Source organism: Hemicordylus capensis, chromosome 6 (assembly GCF_027244095.1).
Source record: "Hemicordylus capensis ecotype Gifberg chromosome 6, rHemCap1.1.pri, whole genome shotgun sequence".
In the NCBI taxonomy this organism is placed as follows: domain Eukaryota; kingdom Metazoa; phylum Chordata; class Lepidosauria; order Squamata; family Cordylidae; genus Hemicordylus; species Hemicordylus capensis.
This window is the reverse complement of record NC_069662.1, coordinates 57319164-57336457: the sequence shown is the minus strand read 5'-3', so window position 1 is coordinate 57336457 and position 17294 is coordinate 57319164. Positions and strand designations below refer to the sequence as shown.

At 47.2% G+C, this 17294-nt stretch overlaps 1 protein-coding gene across 5 annotated transcripts in view; it reads left to right on the top strand.

Moving 5' to 3' along the window:
* The window catches only part of ARHGAP27 (Rho GTPase activating protein 27), a 61455-nt gene that overhangs the window by 33215 nt on the left and 10946 nt on the right, over window positions 1–17294 (top strand). For 3 of the 5 annotated variants that reach the window (XM_053266234.1, XM_053266236.1, XM_053266235.1), the window contains 8 exons: window positions 2587–3030; window positions 4416–4610; window positions 7363–7476; window positions 9823–9890; window positions 13299–13386; window positions 13819–13923; window positions 14768–14866; window positions 15491–15596. In XM_053266234.1, the coding sequence (XP_053122209.1) occupies window positions 2587–3030; window positions 4416–4610; window positions 7363–7476; window positions 9823–9890; window positions 13299–13386; window positions 13819–13923; window positions 14768–14866; window positions 15491–15596 (1219 nt within the window). Of the gene's footprint in view, window positions 1–2586; window positions 3031–4415; window positions 4611–5413; window positions 5474–6159; window positions 7056–7362; window positions 7477–9822; window positions 9891–13298; window positions 13387–13818; window positions 13924–14767; window positions 14867–15490; window positions 15597–17294 lie in introns of those variants that run through there. The other 2 variants (XM_053266237.1, XM_053266238.1) reach the window with 2 other exon arrangements.

Below are 17294 nucleotides of genomic sequence, written 5' to 3'. Positions count from 1 at the left end.
TTGCTGCCTGCCTGCTGGCACTCGAGTTCAGGCTTCAGGGAGGCCTGCATGGAGGCCTCTCTGGAAGCCCCACCCACCCGCTGAACAGCTGAGAGGCGGAGACTGAAGGGACTGCAGCCAGTGGCAGGCTGGTTCGCTCCCCTGGCCAGAGCAGGAGGGCTAGCAGGAGAGGGGAGCAGGCAAGGCAAAGGGGACTGGCTAAGGGGCCTTGGGGAGCCCTCCAGGCCCTATGGGCCTAGAGACATTTGTCTCCCCTTGCCCAATAGAACTTACGCCCGTGTGTGTGTGTGTGTGTGTGAGAGAGAGAGAGAGGGGGGGAGAACCTGGGTGGGGGGAGGGGAATGTTCACTCTTTCTCCAAGCCCTATTTTCTTGCTGAAAACTGCCATGTGGCAATTTGCCCCTGAAGCAGAAACCAGTGCTTCAAGGGCAAATTGCTGCTATGAGGGGATGATATTTGTGTGTGGGGGGGGTGAAGTTCCTCCTCCCTCTGTGCACCCTGGTCTTGACTGGTCTGTGCACCCCAGTCTACCCTGAGTGGCTGTTCTTGACAAGAGAGAAACCCTGTGTAGCATATGTAGTTTTGCTCTTTTAGAGTGTCCTGCATGGTCTCTGACCAAGTGTCTTTTGACACTTTAAGCATTGCCTCTCCAGTGCAGATCTTAATGAGTGGAGAAGTATGATAGGCTGGGAGCATGCATTCTAGCCTTCTTTCCTACACCCCAATAGTTTATATTTAATCCTCATAGATGTGCCCATCCTGATGCATGGAAAGCATCCCGGCATCCAGCGGATTGGCTGGCGGTGGAGGCGCATGATTGGCTGGGTGGCGGAGGCTCAAGCACAGCAGGACTTAGGAGGCTGTTGAGCTGCTGCTGGGGGAAATGGCGGCGGGCCGGCGGCGGGACTGGCCACGGCAAGGAGGAGGCTGCGGCGGGCCCTGTGTGGCCACCGGGGTCAGGAGGCAGCTAGGCTGCCAGGAAGAGGAGGAGGCAGCGGCAGGAGTAAACGGGCCAGCAAGCCAGCCAGAAACTCGGGGGGGGGGAGAAGCGGGCCGGGTGGGTGTCAGAGTCGCCTGGAGGAAGAGTTAGGGAGAAGGGGCTGTAGATGGGGGGAATAGTCAGGGAGAACTAGGGGCGTAGATGCTATGTGCCCGGTCAGCTAGTAGTTGTCTGTGGCTTCCAGCGGCATCTGGTGGGCCACTGTGTGAAACAGGATGCTGGACTAGATGGGCCGTGGGCCTGATCCAGCAGGGCTGTTCTTATGTTCTTATGTTCTTAGTTTATATGACACAGAAGCTCAAATCTTATTTAAATGAAGGGCATGGTGGGGAATACTTCAGTATACAGCCATCATCTAGCTGTTCCAGTCACTGGAATGCCTTTTTAAAATCCTCTTATGAAAATAATTGCAATACTGTAAAGTGGGGATTAGTCAGGCACATGCAAGCCAGTGTGGTGACATGGAGTAGGTAGTGATGGAAACCCCAAGGCACAGTATGCAAAGAATAGTAAAATGAAACTTTTTAAAGGAAATTGAAATTATGTGGCATCTAAACGAAAAAGGAAGGAAATGCTTTAAAACTTGGGGGAAAGCATTAAAAAAAACACATGCAAGATTCCTTAGCCAATGCCTTTCCTACACTGCATAGCTGTAGATTTTATTTATTTACTATATCACACCTTTTAATTTTTGTTTTCAAGTGATTTAGATGTTATGGCCAGCATAACTTCCCCCAAAACCTACATTTATTTTAAATAAATACATACATGTTTACATCCAATACAATACTGCTTGGGATGGCTTACACACAATAAAACAATATAAAATTAACAAAATTCAGTTTCCAATAGTCCATTGTTTCCAGCCATTTCAAAATTGTCATGTTACAGTTGTGATCTGTGTTCCATTAGGCACTGGGGAAATTAATATGACCCTCCTCAAGAATCCTTTCTGAAATTCCTAGGTCTGTCTCTTAACAGACCAAAACAATCTGATAGGGAAAAAGGATGGCCAAACCACTTTAGAACTTGGGATAATGTGCATCAGATACTGTCCTGCAGGACCAGCTTTGTAACAGCCAGTTGGAGAAGCAGAAACATCAGGGTGATGTCTGCTCTTCATGCAAAGTGGGTAGGTTTGAACCAAAAGCTCTTAAGTGTCGAGGTGAAACAATTAATTAATTGAGGAAAGACACTAAACTACTTCACACCCCTGCAAACTACTCTGGCAGGAATTAGCTTGGCCTGTAAAGCACTAAAAGGGCATTAGAACTGATAAGTTATAGCATGGAAGAGAGGGAGAGGATTTGATTTGAGACTTCTGCTGTTGAGTGGCAGATACTGATGATCCCATAAAAAGTGCTGGAAATTAAGAGCACACACACACACAAGCAAGCCAACAGCCTGCTAACAAGGGGTGATGCTTGGGTCTTTAGAAACAATGGGGTTGGTCAGATTAAATTGTCCACATTTTAGAATTCAGCCAGTTTCCATCACATGAGGCTTATCTGTTTCTGCAGTCAGTTGTCTCTGTGTCCTACTATGTGAAGATATTAATGAGAAGCTTCTCTTTTTTAATCCCTCAGCCATGCGAAGATGCAGCCACAGATCCTGTGTATGTGAATCTACAAGATCTCAAGTGGGAACTGAATGCTGTTGCTGCCACTGGTGCTGAATCCACGCTCCGGCCACACCTTGGCAGCCCCCAGGCCAACTGGGAGACTCACACAGACACAGAAAGTGGTAACTTGTTCTATTACAACCCAGTGACTGGTCAGACGACATGGGAGTCTCCCTTTGATGGCTCCGTGAATAATGTGAGTCCTGCCTGCTCTCGCTCCCCGTCGCTTGCCCTCAGCCCTGCCACGCCTGCAGAGTGGGACCAATACGTAGACGAGGCCAGCGGGCAGGTATTCTTCTATAACACGACAACAGGCGAGACGTCGTGGGAGGCACCCCAAGTGGAAGAAACACTTGACTACTCAGAGATGCAGCCTGCACTTTCTCCCTACAGCCCTATGGATCGGAGGGTAAATGAAGGACGGGGCTTTACTGGGTGTAGACGGGAGGGGGATGAATTCTTTCAGAGTGGATGGTCCATGGAGGACTGGCTCAGTCAGTGAGGACTAAGGGTGATTCATGTCCAGAGACAGGATGTTGAATGGTGTAGAGCTGTGCCCCAGGGCGATATGCTTGGAAAGGCTGGTTGATGAGTATTGCATACATAAAGGATCTCATTTGCTACCATATACAGAGTCAAGGAGAATTCCCACCCACCCCCGCCCCAGGACTATGTGGCAGGAACAGGGGCAGTGCCTTCCTCTGTAACATGTGGCTTGGCTTATTTGCTCAAACCATCTCCTGGTGCCAAGCTTTGCAATCACTATTCTGTGATATTTTAAAAACTTAAACATTTTACCCTGGTCTCTGTTCTCAATGTTGGAACAGGCGAAGTAGTTGCAAAGGACAAGAATGTCTTTCCTCATCATTGGGTTACAGCCATCAGCTTCCAGATATTTGGGACTGGAGTGGATGGGTTTCCAGTGTCGAACATAACTTAAAGGCCAAGGTTGGCCAGTTTTTCTATACTCCAAGGGCTAGAAGTATTAAGCTACCCCTGCACATGGTCATGCAGTTGGCACCATAGCAATAAGGGCTTCATGGTACATGCCTAGACATATACCAATAAGCACAGAATGCATGGCCATAGTTGGGCAACTATCAAGGGCCCAGGGCTCTCCAAAGGACTCACCACTGAGTCCAGATGGCTTATTTGGGCCACCTCTGTGCCTATGGTGCAACCTGATTGGGGGTTAGTCTGCTAAGCCACCTCGAATCAACTCTGATGTATTACATTTACGTATTGCATCCAAAATGCAAAAGCAACATTTTTAACTTTAAAGGTGTGGTATAACTCTCTTTTGTACAACTTGACATCGTTTTTCTCTTCAATATCAGTAAGTTTTGAAAAACTTGGTAGAGCAAGTGGGTGGGTAAGGGGATAAATTTATCTCTGGGATTGGGGCTGGATGTTGACTGGTTCTAGAAAATATGCTATTGGTTGTGGCATTGTCTAGTCTGATTTGTAGAACAGCTGGTGGGTAGATGGGTCAGCTTTTTGGGGGTGTTGGTCTAGATTGGTGGGCGTGTCATTCTAACCATATTCCAATGAGAAGTTTTCAGTAGTATAAGTCTGACAAGTACAATAGAAAATAACTCTTGAGGTTTTGATTTGTAGACTTTTCAGGAACCTCTTTGCTCCCCATTCTTGTGGAGGTGGGGTAGAGGTCTCTAAGGAGACAATAAGGGGCTGTGAAGTAAGGAGGGTCCTAGGAGAGTGAGGGGTGTGTGTGTGTGTGTGTGTGTGTGTGTGTGTGTGTGTGTGTTGCTGACCTCGGCCTGGCATTTTCTTCAGCCCCCAACTCCAGAAACGGATTATCCCCACCTTTCTCCTGATGAACTTGACCGCTACCCTGAAGAAGATTATTCTCCAGTGGGCTCTTATAAGCAGCTGACCTACCCCTGTGTTCCTTCAGCATACCAAGGCTGGGGCTCCTATGGCAACCAGGAAGGGCTGGTGTTTGATGGTGACCATTTTGCCTCTGACATGGTAAGAAGAGTTTTTGAACAGATTGTGGGGCCTTATCCTGAATAAGGGATAGCAAGGAGTGGCAGTGCCATTTTTACCATGAGGCACTCTAGGGAAAGATTCGGGGCCTCATTGAATGGTGGCAAATTGCCAGTAAATGTATTTAGCCATGCAGAGTGAGGGGCCGTGTGAGTATGCCACCTTAGTTACCAAAAGAGTGTTACATACTCCTGAGCAGTGAGAAGAGGTGGCAATACATTTGGAAGAGATGATATGACACTTCTGATGTGTGTGTTTACAAATATACACACTGAACACAAGAGGAGGGAATCTGTAAAATGTCATCAGTTTCCCCCAAGAATAAGGAGCTTCTAGGTGTAGTTCTCAGGCCTGTTTCCCTCTGGCTGGCTATGCTAGACTCCCAAGAAGTGGTATAGGTGGTGGTGGTTTTTGTCTGCCATACCTATATGTTGCCTCAAATGCTCTGAGCCCTATTCTGGCTGGTAAGTGTATCCTGGCTGACAGCAGCCACTAATTCTTGTGGACCATTGAAAAATATTTCCTGGGAGTTATTCACACATGGCTTCATGGCACAGGGTATCTAAAGAGCAAATCTTCGTAACAGATTTGCAGATGTTTAATTCGAGGGATTAAATGGACAGTTCACATAGGGTCGGCTCTTCTCCACAATCCCTGCAGAACTGTTTCCTGTGCACGTTCCCACCGCTTGCTCTGGGTTTTTTATCCAACCAATCGCATCCCAGAGGAGGAGGCGAGAGAGCTTTTTGTTGTTGTTAGTTTGACAGCTGGTTACGGAAGACCGCAAGACCAGCATGACAAGTTGCCAACATCAGACACTTAACCGGAACCCTAACCCTGCCTTTGTGGGTGACTGCCTTCATCACCTCATGTTTCCACATCCCCACCCCAGACCATTTAAGAGGCAGGGAAGTTTAAAGTAGAAGTCATTGCTCTCTCTCTGTCACGAAGAAAAATGCAGCCAATTGAATCAGCTCAGACACAAAGGGCTCAGGTTACATCAAAGCTGTAGTCTCCATTCTGCCTATGTAAAGCTATAAGCATTTAAATCAGGAATTTCTCCTTCTCCTTCCCCTCCTGGACTCCGTCCACATAATTTCACCAATCTGCTGCAACCCCTTCCCCACCCCCATCCTTGCAATCGCAAATCACTCAGAGCCGACCATACCCAGCACGGCTGTCAAACTGCCTTTCACTGAGTTTTGAAAAATGCCGAATCACTGCCAATGGCCACTCCACACATCACAGAGAAACTGTGGGGCAAAACAGAAACCTCAGGGGGTTTTTTCAGGCTGCTGAAAATAGGTTTTTTTAAAGCCAAACATACTTCGGCCTAAGCCAGAATGCACAGCCTTGATTCAGAGGAAAACAGAGTCCTGTCTGTACTGGTCCCTGATAGCCCGCAGGGACTTCAAGGTAAATGCAGCTAATATGTGGACTGGCACACTCCATTCCGGAGGAGATTCGAAGTAAAAGCCATGTGTGTAAAGTCTCCTAGGCACAGGGCTTTTAGCTCACATCTCCTCCAGAATAAAGAGTGTGTGTTCAGATTTACTCTGAAGTCCCTGCGAGTTATTGGGGAGCACTTCACACAATTTGGGTTTTTCATTGTGTGAGAGTGTAGCCCGATTTATGTCCGGGGTTTAAAAAATCCACTTTTTGCATTGTTTTTGGGGGGGCAAATTCAAATTCACAGTAAAGCCTCACAGTAAACCCACGGTAAAGCCTGCTAACTGGAAATGCTCCTGGCCATTAGTATCCATTCTGGAAATATGACTGATTCCCACTGCTTGCTTATTTATTTGTTCAATTTATATACTGCTTTTCATTAACATAATCTCAAAGCAGTTTACAATGCAATTAAAACAATGCATAAATAAAATACAAAAGTACAGATATAGGAGAAGCTTGTTATTTGCAGTTCAGCGTATCCACGGGGTGTCTCTCTGAAGGCTGCCCTCTTCTTCAGTAACATTTAAGGAAGCAGCATTACTTACAGCAAAATGTAGATATCTTTGGTATTTCCTGATACTGATGAAAAAGGCAAACACAGCCATCAAGACAACAACAATGAAAACTCCCAAGATGGCTGCCACAAATGCCGAGGTAGGCTCCTCCCAGGCCAAGTCTAGAGGCTCCAGAAGGCTGTCATGTTCTACGTGGCATCGGTAGCGCTTCCTGTCCTGGGGGTGATCTCAGTGCTGAGCCAGGTGTGGTAGGTCCCATCTAAATTGGGAGTTACAGCCCCACGGAAAGTCTCGTGTTCCCAGACCTTATTAACAAGCAGATAAAATGTGATTACCTAAAGGACATAAGCAAAACCAGCTGCCCTGTGAAAAACAATTGCCACTTTTCAAAACCTGACAAAGACCTGCATCTGCTGAATTTCTGCCTCCCAAGCAGCTATTAAATCTTCAGCTATTAAAGGTGAAGATTTTCTTATAACAGGATTAAACCTTGAGGAAAACTACTTTTTTTAAAATCTTAAAAATCTGTCTGCTATTCGCTTTATTTGAGAGCCCTTTTAAGTGATTTGGACCATCTATTTGATATTATAAGACTTCTAATATCATATAAATGATCTTCTATATAATTTACACTATATGCTATATTATATTTCATTTGGATAAGGCAAGATATTAGCATGAATAAGTACAAACCTGATTAGGGTGGGTTTAGGGCATCATACCAACCTATTCTGTGTGGATCCTACTAATGAAATGGCCTTGATTAGGTTACCGTGTCTGGCCATCACCACAGCACCAGCAGTGGGTCCAGTCTGGGCAGCAGTCCCTTTGGGAACTGGTCAACCAATCTGTTGGCTTTCTCCAACTCAAAGGAGGAGCAGGTAAGTCAAGATCTGTCCCGGAACTGATGGGAACAAACTAATGGGGACAAAAATTATGTGGGATGCCAATATCCCGTCAAAACAGGGAAAGAGGGAACATTCTGGTCCCTCATATATTTGGAGCCACAAGAATCAGCACTGGAGGATGGAGAGATGGATGGAAATAAAAGATAGTGTGCCAAAGGGATGACGAAAAAATCTATATACTGTTTTTCAACAATAGTTCCCAAAGCGGTTTACATAGATATAAATAAAATGGTTCCCTGTACCCAAAGGGCTCACAATCTAAAAAAAGAAACATAAGACAGACACCAGCAATAGCCACTGGAGGGATGCTGTGCTGGGGATGGATAGGGCCAGTTGCTCTCCCCTTGCTCAGTAAAGAGAACCACTATTTTGAAAAGATGCCTGTTTGCTCAGCTAGCAGGGAACAAATTCTCCCCACTCCTCAAGCAGGTAGTTGGCAAGTCCCATAACCTCAGCAGCACCCATTCCTCCAACCCTCTTTTTAATTCTCTGGGCTGGTAACTGGGAAGATGGGCATCATCACACCTAAGGAGCCTGGATTTGGTCCAGGGGCTGCCAGGGACTGATAGTTAGTTCTGTTGTTTATATAGGACCATCTATACGCATGGCACTTCACATGGTAATACTGTATACGCAAAAGGCATGTCTCTGACCCGAGAGGAGCCTATAAGGCACATCCTGACAAAAGAAGAGAAGACAACTTGGGGAGGAAGGATGGAGGCCATGGGAAGAACAGGGTTTTTGGCTCATCCATGAGGCAAAATGGATTGGTGAGGGCAGGGTTGCTGCCTTCTGCCGCCACCACCAGCACTCCCATCCTTCACTGGATTTGAAAAGGAAATGGAAAGGCATGTGGTGAGCTACAGCATCTCCCCAGAGACACTCTAGTCCACCACTTGCCTGTCCTTTATCCTTCCTCTTCCATGCTGTTCCCCTCTTCCTTTTCAAATCAAGAGAGCATGGGAGGAGCAGTGGCTCTCCGCACCTGCTGCCTCACTGTCTAATGAGGGGAAAGCGTTTAGTGCCCTTCCTCAAGTACCAGAAGACCTTGAGCTATCCCTGAGGAAGAACATGCACATGATGTGCAGTTACCCTACTTGGGTTTAGTTTCTGTAAGGAGTGAGGAGATAGAGCTTACTTTTCAGAGAATCATTTCCAGAGGAAAGGCAAAGCAGGGAGATGAATATTTCAGAGCAATGGAAGAGTCGATGGTAGGGCTGCTGCCTGGAGACCCAGGGGCTGAGAGTTCAAATCCCCACTGGGGTACTTGGAATTAGTGAGTTTTTGGGAGGAGAGGTGGTCTTGTGGTAAGGTAAAGTGTGCTGTTGAGTTGGTGTCGACTCCTGGTGATCACAGAGCCCTGTGGTTGTCTTTGGTAGAATACAGGAGGGGTTTACCATTGTCATCTCCCATGTAGTATGAGATGATGCCTTTCAGCATCTTCCTAAATGGCTGCTGCCTGATACAGGTGTTTCCCATAGTCTGGGAAACATACCAGCAGGGATTTGACCCGGCAACCTCTGGCTTGCTAATCAAGTCACTTCCCCACTGCGCCATTAGGTGTTTAGCAAGCATGAATTGTTCCCTTTGCTAAGCAGGATCTGCCCTGGTCACATATGAATGGAAGACTACATGTAAGATATTCTCCCTAGGAGATGATACTGCTCTGGGAAGAGCATCTTTATGCTTGCAATGCATACAGAAAGTTCCAAGTTCCCTCCCTGGCATCTCCAAGATAAGGCTGAGAGAGACTCCTGCCTGCAGCCTTGGAGAAGCCACTGCCAGTCTGTGTAGACAATACTGAGCTTGGTATAAGGCAGCTTCCTATGTTCCTAAGGTCCCTGGTTCAGTTCCTGGCAGCATTTCCAGTTCGGGCTGGGAAAGACTCCTGTCTGAAATCCTGGAGAGCTGCTACCAGTCAGTGTAGACAATAATTAGCTAAAAAGACCAACGGTCCGATTCAGTATAAGGCAGCTTCTTAAGTTCCTATGTAAGTGCTTTTGTTCCCAAGTGGAGGTTAAAGGAGCACTTGTTTCAACTGACTTTGTAGTGCAAATGTGAAACTCCTACATGAGCCAAGATGCCTGTTTGTGGCATGAATAACCATTCTTCTGCCTTTTGTTCCACATGATGGACATCCATATAACCAGTGCTGTGCAAGAAAAGCTCGAAAATAACTTCACACATGAGACTTTCCTTAGCAGGGAGCTTTCATTAGAAATGGGAACGGATACTTTTGTGGGATACCCCACAGCTGGAACAGGTTTAAATTGCACCCATCTCATTCTTCTTTCCTCTCCTCCTCCCCCTTGCCCCCAGCTAAAAACCCTTGAAAAGGCTGGAATGCTCCATCGGACAAAAACTGTTGACAAAGGGAAACGGCTGAGGTAAGAAGGACTTGCTCATGTGCTCTGGGACTTACCTTCCACCACCACTTTGCTAAATGTCCTACAGCTTTCCATGAATCATAGGAGTTTTAACACAATCAAAACCCAAAGCCACCAGCAATAACCACTTGTTTTGATTGTCCATCCATATCTCAGTGTTTCTCAATTCTTTTATTCTGAGGGATAGTGAACATTGGGGGATTTTGGGGGGGTGGGTGGGGGGTTGTGGCTTAAATCAGAAAACACATTTCATGCTTGCAGCCAGAAATGAGGTGTGTGGTTTTTTTCTGTTTTTTTCTTGAATGGTAGATGTGCATTTTTCCTTACAGTTGCAGTGTAGACCTAGTGTCTCACTATCCTGCCCCATTTAGTGCTTGGAGATGAGACTGGACTTTCTGGACAACGAGGATGCTTCTGGGAGCACTCCCACCCGCCTGCCCCATCAGTGGCGGAGCGAGGACGCCAACGGCTCCCATCCAGCCCACTTGCAGCAGCCTCCATTGCCCAAGCCACACCCCCTGTGTCTGACAGTGCATCTGACATCAGATGCAGGGGGCGTGGTGGTTGGGGTGCCAGGCGTGGCCCCTGAGTGCGGCGGCCTGGGTTCTTTGAACCCCTCTGCATAATGGTGGCTCTACCCCTGCGCCCCATGACAGTTGCTAAAGCACAGAGAGAAGAAAGTGCTTCTTCTCCTTATGGCAGGGATGTAGCAACCATGGAGCAAGGGGGAACAACTGCATCTGATGTCAAACACAAGGGGACATGGCTTGGGGCGCGTGGGCTGTGTGCACACAATTAAGATAACAGAGGGCAGAGGAGTCCACTGTTTGGACTTTGTCCCCCCAGGAAAAGGGTAAAAACAGGAAGAAGGAAATTTTAACTACATCTTTTCTTGTCCCGGGTAGACCCTACAATGGCATTGAATTTGACCGCAGTATTGCTCAAGATGGGAATTCTTATATGTTATGCCAGTATGCTGTTTGTAGGGGTGGAGTGGTCTATTGGGACTTTATCGTATATTTGGAAAATCTTTTAATAAGTTATCAATTAAGCAAAAGGTGCCTCCAGTTAATCAGGAAGCAGATTGTTCTAAACAAAAAAGTAATCTCTCTTCTAACATGATGGATCCATGCCACTTTAAAGGGCTTCCAATATGCAGCAAATAAACTGCTTTCCTAGCAGTTGTTGAGGGGTGATTCCTCTTCTGAGTTTTCGTATCCCCCTCCCAATCCCTTATATCAGGCTCATACTCTCAGTTCAAGCATCTTTGGATGCTGAACTGGAACGTTGTTCCTGTAGCAAAGTGTAACAGACTGGAAACTGAGGCTTGTTAAGTTTATTGAACAGTTACTAAGGTTTATTATTTAACTATTACCAAATCATAAACAACAGTCCTACTCTGAGTGAAAGATCATCCTAACAGGAAAATAACAGTCTCAAGCATCCAGTAAGAAAGACAAACTGACCCATCAGTCTACAGAAATGACTGACACGAACATTCTAAACTCTACCCCAAGCCTATACACAGATATACATACAATACATCAGTGCCAAGAACAACAACAATGTATCCTCTATAATAAAAGCCTTGGGTGTGCGCCCGTGTCTTCCTCGGCCGTTCTGGGCATGCACGGAGCGCATGCCCAGAACGTCCGAGGAAGATACGGCCGCAGGCACCAGGCGGCCATGTTGAGGAGAGTGGCGGGCCGAGAATGGCCTATGGGGAGGGCAGAGGCGGCAGCGGCGGCTCCAGCCCGGCCGCAGGGAGAGGAGAGGTGGCGGCGGGTCTGGCCCGCCTGCCGAAAAGAACAGGGGTGGCGGCGGGGGGTCCGGCCCGGCCGCAAGGAGAGCAGAGGCGGCGGGCCCAGCTTCTCTGCAGTTCCTTGAGACTTCTCCGCAAGCTCGGCCCCAGGGCGCCTGCTGCGTCCCGCCCCAACCCATGGCCGGTGTGTGGGGCGCACCTGGGCAGGAGCAGTGAGGGAAAGTCCCCAGAGGAGAAGCCGCAGCAGCTGCTGCTGCTGACAGAATGGGTACGGTGCTATCGCTGTCGCCTGGTGCGCCGGAGAAAAGCGGCGTCGGCGGCGTCCTGCTGCCTCCTCCTCTCTAACTGTCACTGCCCAGGCTGCAGCCTGTGGCGTTGGCAAGGCCTGAGAAGGGAACGCGGGCGGCTTCCAACGGGGTCTGCTCTGTGCTGCGAGCTGGGGACTCCCCCTCGCCGCCGTCTGCGGGTGGGAAAGAAGCGGCTAGGCCACAGCTCTGAGGCAGGCTCCACCGGAGGAACTGTCCCCTTTAGGGACTGCGACCCCTTTCCTGTTAGGGAACCGCTCTGGGGTGAGGAGGCCGCCTTTAAGACCCTCTGGTGGGTGTGGGTAGGAGCAGCATCCCTGGCTCCCGTTCCAGGTTCCTCCTTCCGGGCTGGCTTAATTTAGTGCCCCCACCCCATATGTACTAGATGGTGTGCTTCCGTTGAAAGAGGAGTGGGGCAGGGGGAGTGGGGGAGGGGGAGGGGCAAGAGGGAGTGGGAGTGGGGCAGGGGGAGTGGGGGAGGGGGAGGGGCAAGAGGGAGTGGGGCACGGGGGAGGGGGAAGGGCAAGAGGGAGTGGGGCAGGGGGAGGGGGAAGGGAAGGGCAAGAGGGAGTGGGGAAGGAGAAGGGCAAGAGAGTGGAGTGGGAGGGAGGGGAAGAGAGACAAGAGTGTGGGGCAGAAGGGAGGGAGGGAGAGTGGGGCAGTACTCTCAGAAAAGGAAATACAGATCTGACAAATGTATCTACACAACCCTACTAGCGCCCGTTATTTTAACGGGCTTAAAATTATTAGTATACACACAAATCTCAACAGTTCCTGCAGCCACTGGTTTTCTTTCGAAAAACCAGTTATCTCCTGGACCCCAAACTGTTTTACCAGTCTCTGCGGTCTCCTGCCCCCATCCCATCCCACAATTGGTCACTGCCTTTCCTTGTTGCTAGAAGGCCAAACTCCGCCCCAGTGTACAGAAAGCAGCCGCAGAAGTTACAACCAGTGCAGTCTTCTTCTTGGTCTTCTGTGCTATTCACAGAGATGTGATGGCGGCCTCAATGGCTCTTGGCAGGGACATGACATGTCTGTACATACCAACTATTTGTCAAGCAGCAATCTGGGCACAGCCCTCCTATTTCATCAAGTATCATGCACTCCATCTGAGAATCCAGTCAGACTCTGCTTTTGGGGAGAGCAGTATTACATTAGGAAAGGGGGGGAAGTACATGTATGAACTCTCTCCCTAACACATAGTCTCTGCTTAGCAAAGCTGGGCAGCAGCCAAAGGCAGCAAGCCTCTCTCTTTGAGCCAGAATCTGTCCCTCCCCACTTTTTAATGCTATCCAGTCACTGCTCTGGGGCTGAGATGTCCTCCCATTTGTCTCCTCTTAGGAAGAACTGGAGTTCTTCATGGACAGTTCTGGAAGGTGGCACCTTGATGTTTTTCAAGGACTCGAAGCATTCAGCTTCTGGTGGTGTGGTGAGTCCTCAGCCTTTGTTTCCTGCCCTGATTTAAGTATTAATATTCCATGAGCACATGGGGTGGGGAGATAATCCAAATTACCCCAAAATATAAGTCTATGTCATGGTTTCTATGCTGTGTATTATCCCTGTATACCCAAGGACAGTTTCCTGCATTTTAAAAAGTCATTGTTAATAGTTTTCAACTTTGAAGAATTAGGAAATTATGCACATAACCGAGCCTTATTGTTGGGCATGCTTTGGCACAGCATTTGGACATTCAGGGATGCAAAAATACAACTAGCCATGGGTATAGATAGTAAATGTATGTAATCCAGGATATGAATTTGAGGAAGATAAATTGTTCTTGTTGTTGCTCTTTGGTTGTGAACAGTTACACAATATGGACTTGGGAATCACTACTATCTCTTTCCATTCCCTGCACCCTCAGAAACATCCCTCTGTGTTGAGTAGCCCAGAACACACAATTGATCTTTGTGGAGCAACTCTCTCTTGGGCCACCAAGGATAAATCAAGCAAGAAAAATGTCTTGGAGGTAAGAGAATGAACCATTAATGCAGGGGACCCCACCTTTAGGAATGGCGGAGGATGGCAGGAGTTGTAGTTCAACAACATCCAGGAACCTAAGGTTGGGAACTCCTGCGTTAAAGAATCTAGCAACAAGTATGTGCAGGAAAGAAACCATGCTATATAAAGTTGCAGAGGCTTTGTTACTGTGCCAAATGTAGAAGGCAGATTGGAGAAAGCCTATATTGACTAGGATGTTTGTTATGGGATCTGGGCATTCTGTGGACATGGTTGTCTCTGCTGATCTTTTCAGTTGGTGTGTGCATATATAAAAGGAGAAAAAAACAATAAATACTTAAGGGAAAATTTACCATGGGAGGGAATTGGAAATTCCAGGACTTAATTTGGGTTGGACTTTCCCCAAGAACCTATCTTTTTAAAAACAACTGAAGTTACCAAAGATACATATTAAGGAACAATCAGGTAAGTGTGCATCTGAACATGTATGCTTGTGCCACAGCCAGCTCTTGGACATCTGGGATTAAGCAGCAGGGCTGCCAGGCCAGAGGGTAAGATTAGTAGTGGGTCCAACTCCTTTCATCTTAGAAATCTGAATACTGGAATGTCCTACACTAACTGCCACAACTCTAGAAATCCTTGTGAATTATATGGACTAGGAGTTCCCACCTTCAGTCCACAGATGCTGTTGGACTAGAAATCCCATCACCCCAGCCACAATGACCTGAGAATGACTGCAGTTGTCAAAATCAGAGATCCAAGGTTGGGTATCCCTCCATACAAGGATAGAATCTCGGGGACTGTGGGAGCATCTTCTATTCTGATGTCTTACACAAACTCTTGCTCGGTCCTAGCTGAAGACACATGAGGGCTCTGAGTACCTGATCCAGCATGATTCGGAGAGCATTATCAGCACATGGCAGAAGGCAATTGCTGACAGCATCAGCAAACTGGTGAGTGTGGGGAGAGAGGAACTTGTCCCACGATGGCATCCTTCTCTGTTTTTATCAGAAGAAAATCCAGATGAATCCCTAAGCATCTGATTCTGTGGCATGCATAGCTTAAAGGAAATGGCATGGACTTCCTGGTGGAAGGGAAGTACAGAGCTTGTGGATGAGATTGGTCCAATGTGTATCAAAGGAAAACTTAATGTTGTGCCATTCTTAGCACCTAGCATGATTCAGGCTACATTGCTGAAGGCAGCAGAACTGGGCATAATTAACAAGCAGTAAACCTTTAGTTAGTTTCAAGTTTTTTAAAAACTATTTAGATTCTTCAGCTGCCAAAATGTTGTGTGGGCCAACCCTGAACATGGATTATGTAAACCAGGGCCAACATTATTTGAATACACCCTTGATCAGTTTCCATACGCTGTTGCGAACCTCATCTTTTGATTTGGTTCTGCATGACTATTACTTATGTAGTGTGTGTATAAATATGTATGCCATGACCTTTACAAACTTTAGCTTGAGTTCTTCATAAGAGCTCTGTGAAGCAGGTGCCATTAATAGGCAGCCTATATGGGAGGTGTATTGCGCCAGGTGTGACTAAGGAAACTCTGTATTTCTGTCCCTCAGCCCGCAGAATTCCCTCTGGAAGACACCGGGGGAAATTCAGCAGACACGAAATCCAAGGAGCAGCTAGGAAGCAACAGAGAGAAAGAAGGGGAGAAGAAAAGTCCAGGTCAGTGTAGACATTGGCATGTGATGGGTTGGTTTGAGGTTGAACTAAAAAAAAAAAAGGTTTTTGATCTGAACTGCAGTGTCAGTCAGTCATTTTATTACAGTCAGCGACCAGACCAAAAGTAGTTAGAAACATACCATGGAAATACAATAAAATATCACCTGAGATAATAACACCATGAGATAATATCATGCAGCCCCTGGGCACCTGTGGCTCAGGTTCACTGCATAGCCTTGCTCAATGGTGGCTATACCACTAGTAATATAATATAGTATATAATATATAAAATTTTCATTATACAACTAGTAAAACCATCACCTAAAAAGAGTCTGTTTCTAGACAGTTAATCAAGAAGAGACAATGTATCAACTACAATAGTGGTATAGCCACCAATGAGAAAGGCTATGCACTGTACCTGTGCCTGCAGGTGCCCAGGCCCTGCATTTGCCTCCCCCCCCCACCCTGCTTCGCAACCCCCTTAAGCAGGCCTGTTCTCATTGGCAGCTGGAGTGAGCATGGCAGGAATGAGCACAGTAGGGGACAAGTGGCGGGGGCGTTTTTGCTCCCCGGCCACCTCCAACCCGGCAATACCACTGAATACTACCACTGCTGCACCAAACAACTACCTGAAAACCCAAGACCCCTTGGCTTTAACTCTTTGACTTGGAGACCCTGAGAAGGAGGCCAAAATCCTCATTTTAAGCAATAAGATTTGTCAACACTGTGCCCATTTGTAGTCTCATAGGGTTGGAAGTAAGGCTTTATATGAAGCCTGTGCCTCAAAAACAATGACAGGGCTCAGCCCTGGGATGTGAGAGAAATCTCTTTAAAGTGGCATTAAGCAAATACATAATAGATCTCCATCACCGCATCAAAAGTTGTGGTTTCCAAGGGTGAGAAAAGGTAGGTGAGAACTCTGGAAGCTCTTGATGGTGGTACTGTATGAGAAAAGGAAGGGCGTGTATTGGTGTGAGATGCAACTGACCAAGCACAGCTGTGGTGCCCCAGGCGGTTGTATATGTTGAAAAGCCTCCTCACACATGATGCTAGAAGTGACTTTGCATCTCTTCTGCTTATTTGTTGCAGAGGTGTGAATGCTGTTGATACCAGCTAGAAATTCAAATCAAAACTTTATTACGGTCAAAGACCAGCAATATAAAATACCAGCCAGACAATAAACTGGCTAGCTATGAATAAGAATACATCCCACACAGTCAAAAACTGTGACAAATTATTTTAACTTCAAGCTATCCACTACTAGGGAAACCCTTTATAATCTGATGGCAAGTTCTACACACTGCCACATAGAATTCAGCTACGTTATGATAACAGACTGCTTATCCGATAAAGATGTAAAATTCCTCTGACCCAGAAAATGTGTTTGGTTTTTTTTAAAGGTGCAATTAGCATACTATGTGAATTTCTATTTAAAAATCTTTTAAATATATAATTCGCTAAGGTATACCTGTGGCTAATCCCATGTGTGGTAGCTCTCGCGAGAGTTTGGAGAGCTGCCAGATAGCGATGGGGATGGGCTGGGGGCATTGGCGGAGCAGGACCACCCTGCAGGGAAGAGCCACTCCTGGCTGGTGCTGCAAACACAGCGCCATCCTTTGTTTAGCTCCCGAAGGGGCCGTGCAGCCCCCGCTCGGGAGCTAAACTATCCTCCCCGCGTCTGACGCCAGACGCAGGGGTTGT